At 33.2% G+C, this 22,789-nt stretch overlaps 2 protein-coding genes across 3 annotated transcripts in view; one reads left to right on the top strand and one right to left on the bottom strand.

Moving 5' to 3' along the window:
* Positions 1 to 4,887: 4,887 nt before the first annotated feature.
* LOC133183982 (uncharacterized) lies at positions 4,888 to 8,327 on the bottom strand. The gene is made up of 2 exons (XM_061318854.1): positions 8,213 to 8,327; positions 4,888 to 7,528 (listed from the first exon to the last, which is right to left on the bottom strand). The coding sequence occupies exons 1-2, from the start codon at positions 8,275 to 8,277 to the stop codon at positions 4,909 to 4,911; spliced, it is 2,685 nt and encodes an 894-aa protein (XP_061174838.1). The 5' UTR covers positions 8,278 to 8,327; the 3' UTR covers positions 4,888 to 4,908.
* A 3,048-nt stretch (positions 8,328 to 11,375) lies between these two features.
* The window catches only part of LOC133181681 (uncharacterized WD repeat-containing protein alr3466-like), a 34,970-nt gene continuing 23,556 nt past the window's right edge, over positions 11,376 to 22,789 (top strand). For both annotated transcript variants that reach the window (XM_061316239.1, XM_061316240.1), the window contains exons 1-7: positions 11,376 to 11,639; positions 14,815 to 14,905; positions 15,934 to 16,021; positions 17,656 to 17,752; positions 17,847 to 17,955; positions 18,077 to 18,145; positions 18,588 to 18,656. In XM_061316239.1, coding sequence (XP_061172223.1) covers positions 11,537 to 11,639; positions 14,815 to 14,905; positions 15,934 to 16,021; positions 17,656 to 17,752; positions 17,847 to 17,955; positions 18,077 to 18,145; positions 18,588 to 18,656 — 626 coding nt within the window. In that variant the 5' untranslated portion in view covers positions 11,376 to 11,536. The remainder of the gene's footprint in view (positions 11,640 to 14,814; positions 14,906 to 15,933; positions 16,022 to 17,655; positions 17,753 to 17,846; positions 17,956 to 18,076; positions 18,146 to 18,587; positions 18,657 to 22,789) is intronic.

Here is a 22,789-nt window from a genome sequence, read left to right as displayed (position 1 = left end):
TGTTTGTTTACTTCATATCTTTCTATGGTACTCAATACAGCTTCAGTAAAAGCATCTTCTTCAGTTAAAGTGGACGCTCCTTGGAACAAACACGAATTTAAAGCATTATATGCCGTCTCACTTTCTCCTTTTAGGTAGACTTTCGGCCTTGCGAATTGTTCTTCCGTATAAAACTTGATTTGAGATACAGCCTGGCTAATTACAGATTCCAATGACCCAGCATAGTAATCAAAAAGGGTTGCTAACTCTATAGTTTCAGAATCAATATTAACATTCATGTATACATCGAATATCTCTTCACCGTCCAAGGAAGCTTTGTAAACATCATGAGTGAAAATCAGGATTGTAGTTATGTCCATCAAGAATGCCTTGTACATCATTCGGATGTGCTGTTTCATCATAGATTTCACCTCATCCGTTATGTTTATGATGAAAGTACGTGGAAATGTCTTGCATTCCATATACATTTTACCATATATGAATTTCAGGAATTCGGGTCTTGTCTCTGCTTTGGGCAAAACCACTTTCTTGGGAACCATTATTTTTTGTTGTTATTAGTTGTCTAGAATATGAAGATTCTATTACGATTGTTTTATTACACGTCAGTTCTAATGAGGGTTTAGGTCCGTCGACATACACAAGTTTGCCTTCTTTGTTTCTCTCATCTTCGCTGTGTTTATGATCCATTTTCTTTGTCGACTTCTCAAAGTTCTGTTTGGTTATTTGTGCTGATTTGAGAACATCAGCTGCTGTAAAGAAACTCTGGGGTCGCTGATACTCGGCTTGAAAGAGATCATCGAAACCATCAATCTCCTCGTCCTCTTCCCAAATATCATCTTCGTAGCTATCTACCACGTCAAACTTTAATTGCATACGATGTCTCCGTTTTCCTTTCTGTTTCTTTGTACTGAGTTGTACATCGGTATTGTGAAGCGGTCTGATGTATTTTTGGTTGTGTGAGAGAGAGCTTGTGATCGGAGTTGGTAGGAAAATTTCAACATTTATTTCGGGTTCAGAATATTCATTGACTACCTTATCCTCTGTTAGTTCGTTTTTTTTCTTTACAGGCAAAGAGGGGTCCTCCACGCTGGAATCATTGAAGTATCTGTTTTTAGACGGTAGGGTCTTTCTGACTGGTCCCTTAGAAGCGTAAAATCCCAGGCAATTGGCTGTTTTTCGTAGTTTGTGTTTTTCAGTGAGTTGAACATTAGGCCCTTCCTCGCTGAATCCCCCGAGGAGTATGTGTTCCTTGAGGACTGTTGGTAGGACCCAGCGGCCTTATTTACTGAGGGAGTAGGCCACGTCGTCAGTGGCAATACCAAAGTCCTGCAGAAGTCGAAGGTTAGTGGAATTCTTAACTTTTCTTACAAGACATGAATGTTTTCTATACGTCTTTATGAATCTGGAAGAAGAAATTCGATTATGAATAATACATTTGTACATAAATGTGTCCAAACATAGTTTGTAATCAAATATTTTTTGAAATTCCTAAGTCAGTAAGTAAAGAGTAAAATTGCTCTTATCTAGATTAATTCCTACAAGTGTACAGTTTAAATGGATGCTAAGGAGCAAAGGAGGCACTAACATACGAGGAAAAATTTTTTAGACGTTCAAAGCAAGAATTAAACACTATATTATTTCAAATGCCAAATTGTGACAATATTTTGGATTTTTTGCTTCGTTGAAAAGAATTCAATTTCAGCAGATAGGTAGTTCTCGTTGAAAAAGACATACCCCCCCCCCCCCATAAAAAAATGACGTCGTAGAAAGTCTAGCGATACAATTTTGTGTAGCACTCGAGGAAAACTTCAGAATAAACTCTGAAAATGCAGGATGAAGCAGGAAATATGTAAAAAGTGAGGCCTGCAATAGTCATGATTTTATATTGATTTTAATCAAAAGTATTTTTCTTTCAGATGCCATTGAAAAGTATTAAATAACTCTCAATAATAAACTTGATTTAAAATATGAAACATTTAAATAAATTTACAAACAACTTCCTATAATTAAAGTCTAGAAATCTCTAGAGTTCTAAAATTACAACTTAACTTTTAACCTTGAATAAATCAAGAAGTAAACATTTTGTTTGTTTTATATTAAATGTAAAAAAAAAAAAAAAAAATACGATTTTGAAAGTGCGAGAATACATTTTTTTTTCTTTTTTGTTCTTGTTAATTCATGTGCTTGGAAAATGAGGATCAAAATGCATGCAGTGCTTTTGTTCTACTTGCCAGAAATCTGGGAACCCCGTCTGATATACTTCATGTAGTAATCCAATGCAAAATGCTTAAGAAAATAACTCAGTGTATCTATAGATCTAGTATTTGTCTGTTTTTGTGTTGTTGTTGTTTTTTTTTTTTAATTCAAACATTATATGTTACTTTTAGATACAGTGATATATGTAAACAAACTTACTTGCTGTGTGACGCACGCAAGGTATTCCCCGAGTAGACACCACATTTTCTTGTTTTGTGCACCATTCTGACAAGTTCGCTTTGTATTTTAACTTCTTGGTTTCTACTCTCTTGGTTTTGCGTGTGTCAATTGCTGTCCAGAGAGTAGCTTTTTGTATAGAAAGCTTTTTGTATAATTGCTATTTTGTTGTGCAATAACTAGGGAATTTCTAATTTTAACCTGTGACGTTTAATTTACACATGCTTTCGGATGGCCTCTGTCATGTTCATATATGTACATTTATATATAAGAGGTAAATCAAGAAGTTGTATATTCCTATATATGTTACCATTTAAAAAATATAAGCAATGCTTCTAAATAAGTATAAATTCTTAACAGTTGTTATTAATAGACTTACAATTATAAAAACTTTATTATTAATTAATTACATAAACTATTCTCCTGTAATGACTTGAACTTTTATATAAGCGTTGTGGAACGCATAGTCTCAGAATTTCTCCAAACTCTCTATGATAAAAGCCTTTGATACGGTTAACTCAAATCAGGCAGAAATTGGAAGCTCCTGCTTGTTACAAAACCCAAAAAGCAGAAAGGTATAACACTTCCATGGAATACTATACGTCACAAAAAGTCGTGAATGATAGTGGGATAATACTTTAATTATAATTCAGAAGAACAGTTACTGTACAACCAAATTCTGGGAAGTCAGAACTATTTGCCAAATATACCTGCTTAAATGAAATCGGAATTAATTTACTCTCAAGGAATTTGGGAATTTATACATTTGGTAAAGATAATTAACAAAAAGAAGCATAATACCATAATAATAAGTCTCTGAGCATTCTGGGGATAAAAAAATCAACTTTCTGAATCTAGTTATTCTTGTAGGTTTTTGTGTAAAATTTTCAGATAAATAATTAGGAAAATTTATTATGAAAACTATTTAAAACATGGTTGAGACGAAGTTGAGAAACTATTACAGACTAAAAGTGTCCGTGACATGTAAACTAGCTATATGTCCTAGTAGTTTAAAAAGCTGATCATGTTTTTTTTTTCTTAACATTATATTAGAACAAGTTTAAGTGATTGCATGCATGAATACATAATTTGCATGCATTTTTTTTTCCAGTGTACGTAAGTGATTTCTATTCGCTAATACTTCATTGTCTATAACATTTTTCCTGGGGAAATATAGCAGGTACCTATGTTGAACATTTACTTTATAAAATCAATATGTACACTTTACATGATACTTTTATAATTTTCTCTAATTCCAAAAAAATTGTCATTACTGTTCAGAGCTTCTTTAATTCTTTGTTTTCATAATATCAATTTAATTTTTAAAATTTAGATTCTACTATAATTATCTTTAATAATTAATTCAAGGATTTTCAGAGTCCTTTTAGCATCTGAAAATCTGCAAGCTCCAGATTTCGACATCGTCAAAGCTCGACAAACTAAAGGACCACTTTCCTCATATTTTGAATACAGCTCAAAAACATATGGATATCCGGATTACCCTTCAAATACATACAATATACCTAATTATGCCCCGTTTCTCTCCAAAATTTGTATCAGCATCAATTTTCTGTGTACATGTATACTGAAGTTTGAAAACATACGATTTCTGTCCGTAATTTAGAATGACCAATTGCAAGACTGCGTGATAAATGAAAACAAGCAAGATGTTTTTTTTTACGTAAGTTCTTCAATTACATGTATCAGTTCTTCAAATTGTATGAACACATATACATTTCAGAAGAGTTAAACATATGAAATACTCGTATACCTATTACTAAGGACATTTGGATGTAACCAGAGTTATGTATAAATAAAATTTAAAAAAAAAAAAAAAGCAACTTGTGCTATTTTAGTATATGCGAGTGGATGTGGTAAATTATTCATAGACACTGGACACACGGTCACTTGCACCAAATTTCCGCTTTCTTTTACTAACGACCTTCACTCCTGGCCTAGCCATTCAACTGGGTAGACGTTTAATACCAATATTTATAAATTTGCGTGTCCCAGTAAGAATTACAGTTATAAAATGAACATGTAACTATAAAGTCTAGTCTGTTTTAATACTGTCTGTCTAAGTGTGTCTATATCTATATATTGTCTTTGTTTGTGTTGTTACAATGTTTTGTGTAATTTTAATATTTCTTTAACATCTTAATTATAATATTCGAAACCTGAACCAGTCTTTGATATTTTTCTACCACTGGCTACATGCACAAAACAAATACAAAATCAAAATATGTTAGATGTACTGGCATTGAACCTGTCAAGGTGTTATTCGATTTCTGCAGGGAAAGGAGATGTGAAATAACAATTACAAAGCGATGGTTACAATTACTAAAATTTATTTTCTATTCAAAATCTGTTTTTAAATTCTCTTTTAAATATACATGTATATAATTGTTACTGATCAACTGTATAACTATTTTTATCTTTTCAATTGAATGGACCAATATTTCTTTCAATGAAAAATTAACTTAAATTCTTTTCATCAATAATTTTGACAAGTCCAGAGACAGTATGCATGCAATGCTTTTTGATATACAGCATTCGATCTATAAAACACGTCAGGTCTGCGCTGACATCCCTCTGGAATTCTACGTAAATTTGGGACGCTAATTCATCCATACGCTCAGTAACATAGTTTAAACTTTTCTGTGACCTTAAATTCTGTTGTTTTGCAAACACAGCGGTGTATTCGGCAAGATGTCGCATTTCCAGATAAAGCTTGATCATATCTCGCAGGAAATCTTTGAATTTAGATAAAATATTCGTCTCATTTGACTGGTATCTCTCCAGTAAGCCTGCAGCTTTAGCAAAGGATTTCCATCCCAGAGTCCGGATTCTTAAACACAAATAATGAGTCTTTCTTTTCATGAGTAAAGTCTTGGAGTTTGCTCTTTCTGCGCGTTGATTGACAGCAAATTGAATGAGTTCCGGTTCCGTTTTCATTTTCAGTGAAAGCAATGGATCTGTAGCGATGCGTTTTTTCGTAGTGCGGAAAAGGTCGCCGTGTTTCCACTGAGAACAGAGGTCACTTTCTTTGTGATTTACTCCGTAAATTCCACGACACCCCCAGCAGAAGTTAGTGCCACAGACACACGTCATACTGTAGCACCCGCCCTGTTTCTCTATAAATTGATGACATTTAGGACAATTCTTTCCGCGCACCTTGACCTCCGCGGATGAAAAGTCTTCAGTATTAAATTTTACATCAACTCCCTTTTCTTTCAATAAATTCCAATATTCCAGTGATATTTCACACGGGGCAGGCCAATGGGGAAATTTGAAGCAAGCAGGGCAAAACTTTGTCCCACACTCACAGATGGCGTTGTATTGTTTACTTGATGTTAAAGATGGTGAGAGGACACGACCACATTTTTCGTTCGGACAGTATTTGCACTGACTCTGTACTAAAGTTTCCTTCTGCCGAATCAGATATTTTCGAACATCGGTAATGTTCAAAACTTGTAAAATCAGTGTGAAGTCCACTTCTTTTTCACAATCAAATTCGGGGCACAGAAGCTTGGAGAAATTTTGTTGCTTTAGATGTTCTCTCCAGCAACTTCTACAAAACCAATGGCCGCAGCACTCCATCGCGATTCCTGGTCTGTTCTCGTTCATTGCCTCAAAGCAGATGTAACATATTTCTGGTGGAAGAGCTTCAAATCCCAGACCTAACTGTTCGCTGGATTCATTTCTATCTCTGTTATTCAGCACAGTTTCAGTGAAAACATCTTCTTCTGTTAGCGTGGATATGTTACTTCGGGCCGTGCCTGCATTTAAGGCATCAAATGCTATTTCGCTGTTTCCTTTGGGATAGTGCTTTAGCTTTGCAAATTGCTCTTCCGAGTAAGATTTTACTTGAGACACCGCCTGGCCAATTACAGACTCCATTGATCCAGTGTAGAAATCGAAAAGAGTTGCTAACTCTATTACTTCTGAGTCAATATTTAGATTTATGAAAACATCGAATACCTCTTCTCCGTCCGAGGAAGCTGTGTAAATATCGTAAGTAAAAATCAGGACAGTGGTCAAGTCCATGCAGAAAGCTTTATACATCATTCTTGCATTCTGTTTCATTACAGATTTCACCTCATCCGTTATGTCAATCATGAAAGTGCGAGGAAATGTTTTGCATTCCATATACCCTTTACCGTAAATAAATTTCAAAAACTCTGGCCTTGTCTCTTCCGTGGGCAAAATAACTTTTCTTGGAAGCATTACTCGCTGGGATCTAAGCTGACCAGGGTCTGGTATATTTGTTTTGTTTTCTATTGTTTCCTTGAGCTGTGATGTGGGATAAGGTTCGTCGACATACACAAGATTGCCTTTTTTGTTTCTCTCATCTTCGCTATGTTTATGGTTCATTTTCTTTGTCGACTTCTCAAAGATCTGTTTGGTTTTTTGTGCTGATTTGAGAACATCAGTTGCTGTAAAGAAACTCTGTGGTCGCTGATACTCGGGTTGAAAGAGTTCATCATCGTAACTATCAATCTCTTCTTCCTCTTTCCAAATATCATCTTCATAGCTATCTACCACGTCAAACTTTAATTGCATACGATGTCTCCGTTTTCTTTTCTGTTTCTTTGTATTGAGTTGTACATCGGTATCGTGAAGCGGTCTGATGTATTTTTGGTTGTGAGTGAGAGAGCTTGTGATCGGAGTTGGTAGGAAAATTTCAACATTTATTTCGGGTTCCAAACATTCATTGACTGCCTTATCTTCTGTTACTTCCTCTTTTTCCTTACTAGGCAACTGGGGTTCTTTCTTCACACTTGAAACATTGAAATACCGCTTTTTAGATGGTACAGCTTTTCTGGTTGGTCCTTTAGAAGCATAAAATCCCAGGCAGTTGGCTGTTTTTCGTAGTTTGTGTTTTTCGGTGAGTTGAACATTAGGCCCTTCCTCGCTGAATCCCCCGAGGAGTATGTGTTCTTTGAGGACTGTAGGCAGGACCCAGCGGCCTTTTTTACTGAGGGAATAGGCCACATCATCTGTAGCAATACCAAAGTCCTGCAGAAGTCGAAGGTTAGTGGAATTCTTAACTTTTCTTACAAGACAGGACTGCTTTCTATACGTCTTGGTGTATCTGGAAGAAGCCGGAAAAAATAATTATAGTTACTATTCATTTGGAATAATTTTATATATGTACATGTAACTATCAAAACTTTTTACCACCAAATAATTTTGAATTTCCCCTATCCCAGTCGCTAATTAACAGTATATCACAAATTAACTTCCAGTGGCCTGTACGTTGTAAATGAATGGTTAAAAAATGTAAAGGATATTGAAAATTCCCTCAATACCGGATGACCACCCCCCCCCCAAAAAAAAGAACTAGCAAAGTTACCTTGCAATTGAATGCACATTCAGTTCCCTAGCTGCGAGATGTTTTATTTGGACATATAAACCCCCCCCCTTTTCCTCAGAAAAAGCCCACTTGCATTTCAAGTCTTATATAACTTGGTATGTAATTTAATACATTTTCTTGATATACAAAGTACTTTCTATGTGTTTTCTTGAAGCTTTAATGAAAATGTAATATTTAAAATGGAGATTCCACCATTTGCTGCAATAAATCAAGCAGTGCCAAGTCTTTCACAAAACTCCTATTTCTAAGCATACATATGTATGTAAATTTTGAAAATTTACACCTGTATGTTACTTTATAAACATATTCTCTCAATTTCTGTATTTTTTTAAAAATATTTTTTCATATTGTTTTTTTTTTACTTTATCTATACTAATTTAATTGATCTACTAGTCTACTTACTTGCTGTGTGACGCACGCAGGGTATTCCCTGAGTGAACTCCACACTTTGTTGTTTTATGCACCATTTTGAAAGAAGTCAGTTGTATATAGTGTTTTACTTCTTTGTTGATGTTGCTTATGTCGATGATTCTGCCTGTGTTAGAAAAAAATTGGTGTTTTATCCGTTTAAATAGTTTTCAAATATTTACATTGCCGGTCTGTGGTGCAATCTTTGCATAAATTTAAACGTCACGGTTTAAAATTAGATTATTAGAGTGTGCGCTTTCGGGTAGCCTCTGTCATGTACATATTAAGATGGTACGGAAATGCCCTATATATGTACAGATATGTATAACAAGGATTGTGGTATATATATATATATATATATATATATATATATATATATATATATATATATATATATATATATATATATATTGAAAGAGGAAGATATGCAGGACTTCCCCCTGAATCTAGAAAGTGTTCTCAATGTAATATGCAGGAGGTTGAAGATGAACAGCATTTTTTGCTTATATGTCCAAAATATAAGAATGAAAGGTTGCTATTAATGGAAACAATTTCAAAAATCAACCCAAATTTCTCCTCTTTGACATGTACCTGCTGAAAAACTTGTATGGATTTTGAATAATGAAAATAAAGAAATTTTATGCTTATTTGGAAAATTTATTTCTGAAAATGGTAAAAGAACCAATGTATAAATACATCTGTCATCATGTACATGCATGCTTTTTCTCCAATTTCACTTTATTGTATTTTTTTCCTGAAATATATTACAATTTTAAAGGGAAAAAAAACCCATACAAATGTGTAGATACATGTATGAACATGTTGTAGCATAACATATTTGTATTGTCTTGGATCAATGACAATAATTTGGACACTTGACACTGGTATTGTCTTTGATTATGAACGCTGAATACAATGTTATATAACTGTTTATGTAACTGTTTATATAAATATTTATTTATATAAAAACAATGTATATTGTGAATTATGTTTAAATTGTGCATTTATATATGTGGAAATGCCTCTCGGGGCCCTTGATTGGTAAATAAAATATCTTTTATATATATATATATATATATATATATATATATATATATATATATATATATATATATATATATATATATATATATATATAATTTTGTGCAACCAACATTATGCACATATATTTGGGATCGAAACTTAACAGTCTTCTAGCGTCACAAAATTAATTGACACAAATCTAATTAATTTTGTCAGATTGTGTATTTTGCGCCATGGCAACAGACATTTGGTAAGGATTGTCAGAGCCAAAAGAAAATAAATAATTACCCCCCCCCCAAAGAAAAATTTATTGAAAATAAACTATATCCCGTTTTATGCGTTTGTAAATTATACATTTTGACGTTAATTTATGAATAAATTGAGAAGTTGTTAACTTTTATAAGTACGAGGACTAAGCAAAAATACCCTTGAGCTCAACTTCTGAAAAAAGATGAACTTGATCGAGCCCTTCATTTGCCCCTTTACCTACAGATCACTCAAGTTGTTTCTGTAAAATTTATTACCCATGGCCCGAGGAAGCAATTTCAGTTGGGGGTGGGGGAAGGGCACAACCAAATATTTTCAGCTGAGCTAGGAGGGGGGGGGGGGCACTACCAAAAAAAAAATTCCTTGACAAGCGAAAAAAAAAAAAACAGGGTCATTAGGCTATATTGTTCTGGAGACACAAGCATATAGTAGCTATGTTTTCTATAGCCTTATGTCTTATAAATATGTCTTATACTAAAAAATTTAAGTTTGCTTTACTAGCCAATGCCCTGAAATACTGAAAATAACACACTCATTTATTAAAAAATTCCATATATCTAGAAATGATTGTATTACATAATTATTGTGTAGCCAGTGGTAGATATCAGATAAAGACTGAGACTGGTTCAGGTTCAAATGTTTTAGTAAATATGGTAAACAAAAACCGGGACACACAAGCAAAGTAACAAATACAAATGATTGTATGATTTATGCATATCTTCACATTCTAGAGTATTGTTTAAATGTATGAACAATTGATGATTCTTATAAGTTGTGCATTGCAATTGTGTTTGCGCCAATAAACAGGCGCGGATCCAGGAATTTTTTCAAAGGGGGGGGGGGGTGGGGGTGGGGGGTCCACCCCAGTCAAAACAAATTTCCAACCCAAAAAATTTCTTGACCAAAAAAAAAAAGGAAGAAAAAAAAAATTAATTAATTCCTTTCCCTACCCAGAAAAAATCTTGATAAGCAAACAAAAAACAAAAAACAAAAAAAAAAGTAAAATCCATTTCCAAAACACCCATTTCGTGGTGGTGATGGTGGGGTCCACGTTTTCTAGGGGGGGAGTACAAGGTCGTTTTTTATTTTCTTCAGTATATACTTGTAGTAACTCTGCAAATTCCAGGTGGGTTTGGACCCCCCCCCCCTCTAGATCCGCGCATGAATAAATATTGTATTTTATTGTATAATAGCGAGCGCAGCGAGCGGCGCGAAGCGCCGCTCGCGAAGCAAGCTCAATAGACTAACGTGTAAGAACAGAGAAAATTCGGAATGAAATCTGTACATACGTCAGGCAAATTTTCTGGTGCAACATTCCCAGAATTCCTTCGCTACCAGGGTTCCATGCGAAATTCTTACAAAACATACAAAAGACCAAGGATAATTATTTATTACCGAGAGATACGTTTACTTTTCTTTCTTTGCAAAGAGCTTAAAAGAAATTAAAATAATTACATCTACTCCACAACGTTTTTCATTTATTATTGCAAAAGATCTTTAGTCTCGTTCAATCAGACGCTCGGCTGTCTCCGTAAATTCCGACGTCATGTGACGTCACAGTCTAGGCTGTGTCTCGTGCGGTTTGACGTTTGAAGAGGCGGATCAACAGTGTAAGCTGCTATAGATAGCTTTTTGATGATACAACTGCGCTCGCCCCAACGGTCACACCGTAAAACATATTAATAAAACAAGGTATCTAACTCCGAATTACATGGAGTACCTCCCTCTCCAGAATCACAGTCATTTACGCTTTCAGAGAAAATGCACTGGCAAACTGTGTGTGTTTGTTACCATTGCCTTCATGTTCTACCGAACAGAATATTGTATGGATCGAACTACTCAGGATGCACAGACCGGAAGTATTTGTTGTCAAGAAATACATTGATGGCGGCAAAACCGACATGGGATTAAGAAAAAAAATAGGCTGCGGTTCAGTGCTCCCGGAAATAACCTACGCTAATCTTAAAAATGTAGACTCTGTAATATTGTTTTGTGTTGAAATTAGTTTGTTTTAAATTAGTTTCCAAAATGGCCATGGAAAAGCATTACACGTTACGGGACACCCACACCCGTGCTATCACTGCAATCGGATACAACTCGGCAAGGAGAGAGATCTTAATAGGTTGTGAAGGTAAAGTTAAAATTCAAAGTCGCAATGTTTATAGGAAACATAACTTGTTTTATGAATGCTTATCTTGCATGTCAGGCTCCTTGTGAGATAAGCAGTAGGCCTAATTATAAAATGTATTTTCAGCAGTATTTTGAGATAAGGTTAGACTACTCTTCAAATCAAAACTGCGGCCTTATGGTTCCATAATGATTTAATAAATTCATACAGCATACATTGATTAATCATCTTTTCAGGCAGTATGTAAATTCATGTATAGTTAAACTTTGAATCTTGAATAATGATGTTATAGATCTCTGTCAAATTGAATAAACAATGAATTAGCATGTAAACTACTTGTGTAAACTACATTATTACATTTTCAACAGTGAAATACTGTAATTTACCCATTGAATAATAAGTTATATTTTCTTCTGTGAAAATATCAAAAGTGATATTTTTCACTGGGAAAATATCAAAAGCGCAGTAAAATCTCAATTTTTGTTGTATTTTCCCCTCAAGAAGAGCGTTATAAAGAAAATACCCCCTGTTAAAAGATAGCAAGAGTAAATAACCAACCTGGCACAGATTAAAATTGCCAAAGTTTCCTTATCCATTTTTACAATTTTCAATCTAACAATCATGCACCTAACTATTATATCTCACATCTGCTCAAGTATGACGTCATAACCTACATCACTGCATTAAGAAAAGACACTTTAGGCAAAAGGAAAATCAAAGAAAAAATGTGATACACTGAAAATTTAACATTTTGTATTTGAATATAAATTTATCTCACCTGCGGGACAGGGCTTTTTTTCTTCTTTTTTTTAATAAAAATTTTCATAAGTGCTTTGCACTCTTGAAAATATAAAAAAAAAATCCTGTCCACTCATGAAATAAATTCTATTTGAAAATATAAAAAAAAATCCTGTCCACTCATGAAATAAATTCTATTTGAAAATATAAAAAAAAATCCTGTCCACTCATGAAATAAATTCTATGTCTAATACAAAACATTGAATATCATCTGTCTATCTTTAACCTCTAGGTACCATGGTATTTCTGGGGGGGGGGGGTTACCATGGTATTTCTGGGGGGGGGGGGGGTTCTCTCATGTTTTTTATGTGTTTTGTTGATGCTTTTGGGGGGATTTTTCTTCTTTGTTAATTTGTTTTTTGTTTTTTGTTTTTTTTTTTTGTATTTTGTTTGTTTTCTTTGTTTTGTTTGATTGAATTGATTATTTCTAATATATGGAATGCATAACTAAATATTTGAAGCACTGATTTATTTCAATCAATATTTAGAAAACTTTTGTAAATTAACACAAAAGATTACATTTTAAAAGGAAGTCAGCATGATCTTATCAAATGTTTGTAGTAAAAGAATTTGTGCTTGAACAATACTCAAAAATGTCAAATGTTAGCTTGTCTTTTATAAGAAGTAGAATTTATCATATTTATTGTTACAAAGAAAGTGACAAGTTGTAAAGATATATGTTGAATAGTCATGTCATAAACTATTTTCTACACTAGTTAAATATAATTCAGTCATATTGATTAGGATGTTGGGAACTTGACTGGCTTTACTTTTTTTCAAAATGCTTATCAGTATACATTGTAGTATTCAGAAATGTGTATGTATACATGGAATTCTCTTTACTTTGTTAGGGTATAGTAATGTGATTGCCCTGTAAATCATCTTAATATTAAAATAACAAGTCTTTAATACAGAGATTTAAAAGTGTGCAAATAAATCTTGGACCTTTAATACGTCTTGTTCAGTTAGTGTCCAAGGTGAAACGTATTCATTGTATAGCCACAGCATCTAATGAAAGCCACCAAAGGTCACAATTCTTAAGAGGTAAACACTGGAATGAATTCAGAGTTTACTTATTCAAAATGATTCACAGAGTGCACTTACTTCATGTGTCAAGATGTCAATTACTCAATAATGAGAGAGAGCAAACAGTCCCGTGGCATTCTTTATAAAGCTCTTCACATTTTCTTTGTGCTGACATTACTGAATAACATTGACTTTTTGGATTTTTTTCTTTAGAAATTCTCTTTGCAATGATTCTAGAAAAATGACAAAATTCATATATGATATAGACCTGTATATTTTTAATGTCACTCCAACTCTTGATATGAAAGTTTTTCACCCTATAAATATTGGTAAACTTATGTCCATTGAAAAGTATTTTTTACAAAGTAAAGGTCAAGTGGACTGTAATGCTGGTATTTTTCATTATGTTTTATGACAGACAGTACACATGCTATAGAGCATAGTCTTACCTCTTGAATGTCAAAAAATTGCTGTATAATGGCACTATGAACTATTTTGAAAAGTAGGTCAAAGGTCAACTTCAAGGGTCATGAGGTCGGTAACCATGATGTTTTACAAAAGCCATAGATCTAAGCAATATATGTGCAAAATATCAAATCTATACCTTGTATAGTTCTGGAGATATAATGTGTGACAGATGGACAGATAGAAAGACCCTAGGTCAAGTGATCCCTAAGCGGCACTCTATTCTGCAGACAACACAAAAACTATGAAAATATACTGGGATTGGTATACCAAAATGGATCATGTCTCACATAAAGTTGTAGATTGACAATTGCAGTAAAGTAGACAAATCTGTTTTTAGTAACAAACCTTAGGGAATGTTGAATTAAAATACTTAAATAATTATTTCTAATGATTTTAAGTTCAAATTTACTTTAGCTTTGATGGTTGAGGAATCAAACTTCTATTTGATTGTCACACCTTATGATAAATGCCATTCTAATTCTGTTGCAGTCTTAATATCCATGGATATTTTGTTTTCTTTGCATATACTAGTATGCAAATAAATGACTGACCACTCTTAGATTTCTTTATATCTTTAATGATGCTGTGGCAGGTAACACACAGTGTTTTCCCTTAGAACTGGACACCCACCAAATTGACCACTTCAATGGATAAAAATGCCATTTTAAAATTAAAATGAATTTGTAAGGAGCACAGATATTTGTTATAAACCTTAACCCATAGCTTGTTACAATTGATCTCTAACCCTTTGAAATTCTTGTCTTTTCAGAATGTCATGCTGAATCTTGATCGTGTTTCTCGATCAAGCACTGAACACAACTCGTGTTCCTTAGAACATCACTTTAGTTTATATTTAGTATCATTTATTAATGTAACATTCTTTCAGATGGAGTGATAAAGTTTTGGGAGTCTGAGGGTGGGAAGCTAGTGATGACAGCTTATGAACACAAAGGATGGGTGACTGATTTCCTGTTCTGGTAAGACAATACAAGGAACTAGGTCCTATTAGTTATAAACCCCCTGCCCATATGCACCAGAATGCACGCAGCTACCAAATTTGTATAAATAAGATAAATTTGCACACCCTGTTAATGGGTGCATTTGAATGAGACTTCACTGTTTTCCTAGTACTCAACATCATTATATTCTATGATAAAATGTTAATTTTACTCTTTAAAAAATTGTAATACATGAAATATCATGAAACTATCCACAAGTATACCACCTGACCACATGATATATAAGCTCAAAAGTGCATTCTTTTGCTTCCCATCTGTTGAACCTGTAGTATTAGATTAATATTTAACTTTTACACAGAGTACAGAAAGATTAAAAGTAAAAGAAACTGATTTTAGTATTATGTCATTTTTAAGGATTAATGAATTTAAACCTGGATCAATACCTCAGAGTAAATTAATAGATCTAATGTGATCAAAGTTAGCATTCTAGTGTACAAGTTGGAATTTAAAATGGACTGGTCATAGTTTATTTGCTGACTTATCAGCTTATAATGAAAACATACACTAGCCTATTGTTAATTGGATTAATTTATTACTAATCTAAATGCTGTATGTTACTTTTATAGAACATGTATACATTGTTTAAACACATCTTTTAATCAGGCCCCAGGATCAGAACACAGTCTTATACTTAATTAAGTCAAATTTTCAATCACCTGTAAAATGTGTATTATTGAATAAATCTCTGAATTTACATATAACAACACTTTTATGAAGCAATATCGAAAATATTTTAGTTTTAGTCTGCTTTACTTGTACATTTTAGTTCAACGTAACGATTTTGACTTAAGCTTAAGATGTTTCATGAACCCAGGGCCTGTACTTCTGTGCATTTACACATACAACATCCTAAATTTTTTTTTTAATTTCTCATCAAAAAAAAAAAGAAAAAAAGATTTGATATAAATTCAAAGAACTTTGCAAAAATATGGAATTTTGTGAAAAATGTGAATTAGGATTGATATTACATTTTGTGAATATTTCAGGGCAAGTCCCAAATTGATGTTATCTGCTGCCAATGATGGCAACATTATAGCTTGGTCTACTGGAGGAACAGTTTATGACAGAATACCAGTATGTGTAATTATGTCATCAGTGTAATTTCTTCACCAATGTAATAACTTCATCAGTGTAATAACTTCATCAGTGTAATTGAATGGTTATTGTGTATGACAGAATGTCAGTATATGTAATTACTTCATCAGTGTAATTACTTCATTGGTTTACCAGGTAATTACTTCATCAGTATAATTACTTTATCAGTGTAATAGAATGGTTAATGTGTGTGCTAGAACACTAGTACATATAATTACTTCATCAGTGTTACTACTTCATTGGTGTAATTGCTTCATCAGTGTAATAGAACAGTTAATATATATTGTATTAGTTGTATATTAATTGAATGGAATTAGATTCTAACATATATGGTAAAAGTCCATTGTAATAAGATAGTTTAGCAAATGATGAAGAGTCAATTATGTTATTAACAGAGAATTTAGCTTATAGCAAATAGAAATTGAATCTGTTATGATGTTAGATACATGTAGCTTTGTAAAGGATAAAGAGTGAATTTTATCAACACAGGACCAGCTTTTGGCAAATAGAAATTGAAACAGTATTAGAATACTTAAAGAGGAAAAAGTGCAGAGTTGATCTAATCAATTTTATATATTTACATTTGCTGTGTTTTTCTACTAAGCCAACTGTGAAATTGTTTTGAAAGTCATTTTTGTGTATACTCACGCGTAGAAATACAGACATCGAAACTCGAGCTAAAGTGACGTCACAATGAGGCTACAGAGACGTTAATAAAAATTTGACGATATAGGGCAGCGAGAAATTCAAACACTGAGCATATTTTTGGTGCATTTAAGCATGTAAAATGTAAATATAAGGAATGTTTTTAAGTTTAGTGTGAATTATTGGTGTGTAAATCACATAGACTTGCACGTAGGCATATTTTTCATGAAGCGCTAGCGAGCTTCATGAAATATGCCTATGTGACAAGTCTGTGTGATTTACACTAGCGCGCTTCATGAAATATGCCTACGTGACAAGTCTGTGTGATTTACACACCAATAACTCATACAAAACTTAAAAACATTCCTTAATTAATTCAGAAAGGTCTTTTATTTATTACAAATTCCTGAGAGTATGACCTAGACTTTCACACAGACACATTTTATGAAGGTTATTAGCATCTCATGAAAAATGTGCCTGTTCGAGGTCCAAGTCCATACCCTCATGAACTTTACAAAAATGAAAGACATTTTTATGCATTTGAATTAATGTATACAGGCTTATTTTTCTTCATGTTATTTTCACCCTTTTACACGTGCAAGCAATTTTGCCCCGTTTTAAATTTGCCCAGTCACAGTCCTGTTAAAGAAATTATACTGTGTTCTTTGAATTTGCCCCGTTTTAAGTTTGCCCACCTGTTAATTACCGGTAGGCGAAAGGGGCCAAAATAAAACTTTGAATTTGCCCCGTTTTAAGTTTGCCCACCTGTTAATTACCGGTAGGCGAAAGGGGCCAAAATAAAACGGGGGCGAAAATTTCCCTGTATACAGTATCTTTTTTCATTCAAATACATAGAAATTGAAAGAAGGATTATTTCTCTAATTTTGATGTCTTTGTCTGTATAGAGAGGAGATTCTTTAGAATACAGTTGTCACAATGATAAGATGTTTTGTGTATTTTGTCTTTAGATTGGTATGCCTGTCTACTGTATGGCCATTAACCATAGACGGGAACAGTTAGTGTGTGGAGTGAATGGAAGTGTTCGCGTATATGACCTAGATGAAGGTTAGTCACAATCAACTTATTAACAAACCTTGTTAAAATTCATTGATGACTTGGCTCAGAAAATTGACGTATCCTTTGATTTTATGTTTTTCAGAGAAGGAATCTGGTCACGTGATTAATACAGAGGTTTTATATGTTGCTAGGGAGCATACTGATATCGTTAGATGTATTTTGTGTCATGAATCTAGAATTTATTCTGCAGGGTGAGAATTTGGAGTATTACCATGTAACTCAGTTTGTCTTTGCAATAATGTTGAGCATTCTGTATTTGATACTACACTTAATTTCTGAGATAAACGTGTGTAATTTTAAACTGTATTGTAGATATGACCAGAAGATTGTGATCTATGACTCATCATACACTCGAGACAACAGTTTGGCACCATTACATCAGTAAGTCACTTATAACAAAAGCTTTTGAAAGTAGTCTGCCATCAAGATTGGATTGCCCTATAGTATTCACCATGTTTGTCTGTACATGTATATCCATCAGAACTTTTATGTGAGACCTTAAATTGTGTTCAGTACATAGATGTTGAATGATTAGAGGAAGACACATATATATTTTGTAAGTTATTTGGTCAAAGTTCCAGGTCAAAACTCAAGATTATTTATTTGACCATAGTAATTAAAAAACTTAAATTTTTATAATGTATAGTGACTGTATTTTCTAGTTAGATAAAGAAAGACATCTGTTTAATATGACTGTCAGTTTTGTAGGATAGTGAGTTGTTGGTTATGGTTGCATAGCTTGAGATTTATCACAATCAATTCTACATTAATTCATTTAGCATACTCACCTTTATTAATAAATCTCGTAAACTATAAATTTCAGGCACCCCAAAGCTCATGATGCAGGGATTTGTTGTATGTTGCTAGAAAAAGACAACGAAAATAACCAGTGGTGAGTAAAATCAAGGCTACTCATTAAGTCACATGAACCAAAGGCTGATATAAGCTTTCCTGGCTGAAATTGTCAACGATCTGTCTGGCTTCCAACTGTTAATTTTTTTAACCTATTCAACCTGATTTGTCATAAAGAATCAATAAGTAGAAAAGATTCCAAATTGTTTAATTGGAAGGTTTGCATTCCTTCCATACAAGGGATTATTAAGAAATAGTGAAATAGGCTGGGGTCATTTTAAATCTTCTTAACTAGAAACACAGAGCCAACAATGATAAAACTAGTATGAAAACATCCCTTTATTGTGTAGATAAGTTGAACTCAATCGTCTGTGTGAGTAATCAACCCAATGTATTTCTGTAAACAGTCACTAAAAAATCTAATAAGTATTTTGTTTTGTCAAGGACCAATAAAAGTTGATGAACCTATGGATCAATTATAATTAAATGATTTTCATTTCTGCAAACCTCCTTCACTTGTCATCTTGTTTGCTGATTATGTCACTGAAAAGTGGGCTTCTCTAAATTTAATCACAGCATTGCCAAATAGGTAACAACATGAATATATATTGGCTTCTTTCAAAGGAAAATTCTTTAATCTGTCTTTTTCTGTATATATGGATGATGTAACATAGGGCTTAATATTCATTGCCTGCAGGTCTGGTAAAAGGATCCTATCCCAATTGAAAAAAGAATTTTTTTTTCCAAAATGAAAAAAATTCCCAAAGGAAAAGCAGATTAAAATTTTCAGTCCTTTTATGATAAATCTTGAATATTGAGGCTATAATAATATGTTGACGGTGTGATCATTGGGACAAGTGCAGATATTTAGTTTTAATTTACATCCGTCTCTTCTATCCACATGTGACATTTGGTACGTCTAGACTCTGACATCACATGACGTCCTATGTAAGTTGCAGTACCAAACCAAAGCCTGAACAGTGCTGATTTTAATGAAGAATTTTTAATCTATTGCTTTTCAGCAAAATTCATCAAATCAATTTGATTTTATTTTTTAGCTCTACTGGTCAAAGACCAGAAGAGCTTATGCGATAGTAAGGTGTCCGTCGTCCATCTGTCTGTCCGTCTTCTGTAAACAATTTTTCAAAACGCTACTCCTCCTACAGTTTTGGTCCAATTTCAATATGTCTTGGCACACAAGAAGATTACAGTAAGATAGCTAATTCACTTTTTGATTTCAATGAAAGGTGTTGCCATGGTCACAAAAAATAGAAATCTCTGTGAAATACTTTCAAAACACTACCACTCCTACAGTTTTGGTCTGATTTCAAAATAATTTGGCACACAAGTAGACTACACTAAGATACATAATTCTATTAATCAGTTATTGATTTTGTATAATGGTGTTGCCATGGTTACTAAAAATAGAAATTTCTGTGAAATAATTTCAAAGTGCTACAGTCCCTAAAACGTTCTACTTTCCCACTTGAACGGTGAGCGAACACTGAACGAACGCAGAGCGAATGGTGAGTGAACGATGTGTGAACGGTGAACGCAACTTGGTGAACGGTATGTGAACGCTGAACTGAGAGCGAACGCAGAACGCGAACGGAACGCGAGTGCAAAGTGAACGGTGAACGCAAGATGAATGATTTATTCGGAATGCCTCTGATCTTTTCCATGCATTGTATCTATTCTATTGTATTCTAATGTCAGGCGGAAAATAAATAAATATTCAAATATTGTCCTAAGAAAGATGAAACATGCACATTTAGTAAAACTATTGATTAAGTTTCTTACAATATTTTCTGCACATATGTATGATGTTTAAATTCAGCTGTTTAATCACACGATTTTGTAAAACATTGTCATTGTTACCAAACACTGTATTTTAAAAGATAAAATTATTCTAGTTGTAAAATAGATATGTGTATTCTTATTTGATATATAAAACCATTACAAATAATGATTTTTGAAGAGTACACTACTGACTTATAGAATGAATTACAACGGTTGTAACAACCGTACATGTATTTCCATGTCAAGGCAATTCCGTGTAAAATAATGAGAAAAAAATAAATATTTTGCTAGTCTGTGGACGTGTTGCATGTATACACTCGTATTTAAAAAAAAATATGCAATAATATATTTATGTGTCTTTTCATTTTTTTTTATGATGTTTTATTCAGCAGACTTCTACATGTATCTATATAGACAATTCCCAGTGATTATACTCGGACAAGGTGATACAAAGAAGCATTCATATTATTTGTTATAGATTAAAATTTCAGAACTTGGTATTTAAGTAATACGTGTCATAGTTTTGATTAAACGGACAAATGAGAGAGAGAGAGAGATTCCGTTTTAGCCCCCCCCTTTCCACAAATGCATGTACATGTACTTGTATAAACAAAAATTCTAAATTTTTATCTAAATATATCAGGCAGTGAAAGTAACCGTTTTTTTATTTACAAATTCACTTTGTTTGACAGTCATAATTGGTTTTTATTTTCCTGCTTCAAGTTCACACAAAGTCCACGTGATTTTCCTGTCAGTCAAAATCACTCAACACCGTGCAGGTGTGAAAGTTTTGTCATACCAAAGGCGAATTGCTACACTGTAGTATTTCCAAGAAGTTTTACATGTTTTTTTCATTTCTAGATCTGATTCCAATTTTCCAATAAATAAATAAATAAAATACATTGGCCATAAACACTTCGAATGAATTTGAAACATACTCCCTGACCAATTTAAAGTACCACCATCGGCGCGTGTATATTTTGAACTACTTTTGTTTAATGACCTTTTTAGATGCATGTTTGTTCTGAGACTGAAATTTTTGTGCTACAAAATGCTTTAACTCTTTTTTAAATATTAATTTAAAATATACTGGAAATACTGACTAAGTAACTGATCTACGTGGAAAAGGGGCGGGGGATCTTAATCATATTGAATGGCAAACATAAAGTTATTGTGTATTAAGAAAGGGATTTTTTCTCTCTAACAGTAGAATTTATATATGAATTGTAGTATATTACATTTAAATAAATATTTTTTAACCTTTAACCACACTATCAATTTAATTCGCTCTGAAGATATTTAATTAAGTGGATATCCGCAGTACTATTTATAATTTTCAGAACTAGTTCTAATAATAAATACTTTCTAATTTTCCTGCAGTTGCTAAATTAATTGATATGGATTTTTATCTCTCCATTAACGACTTGTCGTCTTTAACATAACAACAAAATGTTGCAGTGTTTGAAGTACCCCTATATTACCCGTATTTAAATTTAATTTTTCAACATCGTTCTACATATGTACATACTTATAACAGCATTTATTTTCCAGAGTAATTTAGTAATAACCTAACAGCTAAGTTAGAATAATAATAAAACATATTGTAGATAATTTATTCCAATAGAATAATGATCCTTTAAACACGATATGTGAATTATTAAATTTCAAATCCCGTAAATCCTTACTTACAAAAAAGGTAAGGCCTTTCACTTCGGAGTTCCGAATGACAGTGAAGATTGAAAGATAAGTGAATGAACGGAGAGCGAACGGTGAACGCAAAGTGAACGGTGATCGCGAGCTCATGGTGAACGCAGAACGCAAAAATGTGAACAGAGAGCGAACGGTGAACGCACAGTGAACGAACGGTGAATGCACGCTGAACGAACGGTGAACAAACGGTGAGCGAACGGAAAAATGGGAAAGTAGAACGTTTCAGGGACTATACTCCTCCTATAGTTTAGTCCGATTTTAATATAACGTGGCATGCAAGTAAACTACACTGAGATACATGATTGTCTTTATCGTTTTTTGATGACTTATGTTGCCATGGTAACTAAAATTGAAATTTCTGTTAAATTCTTTTTAAAGGCTACTCCTCCTACAGATTTAGTCTGATTGCAATCTTGCCACAAAAAGAGACCAATTCAAGGATCATTATTCTATTTATTGCTGTTGCAAAGTTTCAAGTCCAAGTTCAATTTTCTCTTCCTTTGTTATAAGTACAAACCATTAGAGCTACAATCTTGACAGAGACTTCTGGTCATTACACTTTTGTTGCTACCATGAGAACATAGTTTGCGGTGAGATACAATTTGCAAAGCATTATGGGACCACGGGTTACTGCAGAAAAAAAATCATTTGGATCAATGTGCA

This window comes from Saccostrea echinata, unplaced genomic scaffold (assembly GCF_033153115.1).
Source record: "Saccostrea echinata isolate AGI-Se365-2 ecotype Australia unplaced genomic scaffold, CSIRO_AGI_Sech_v1 ptg000009l, whole genome shotgun sequence".
Taxonomy (NCBI): Eukaryota; Metazoa; Mollusca; class Bivalvia; order Ostreida; family Ostreidae; genus Saccostrea; species Saccostrea echinata.
Note: the sequence above shows the minus strand (reverse complement) of the source record. Positions and strands in the feature narration are given on the sequence as shown.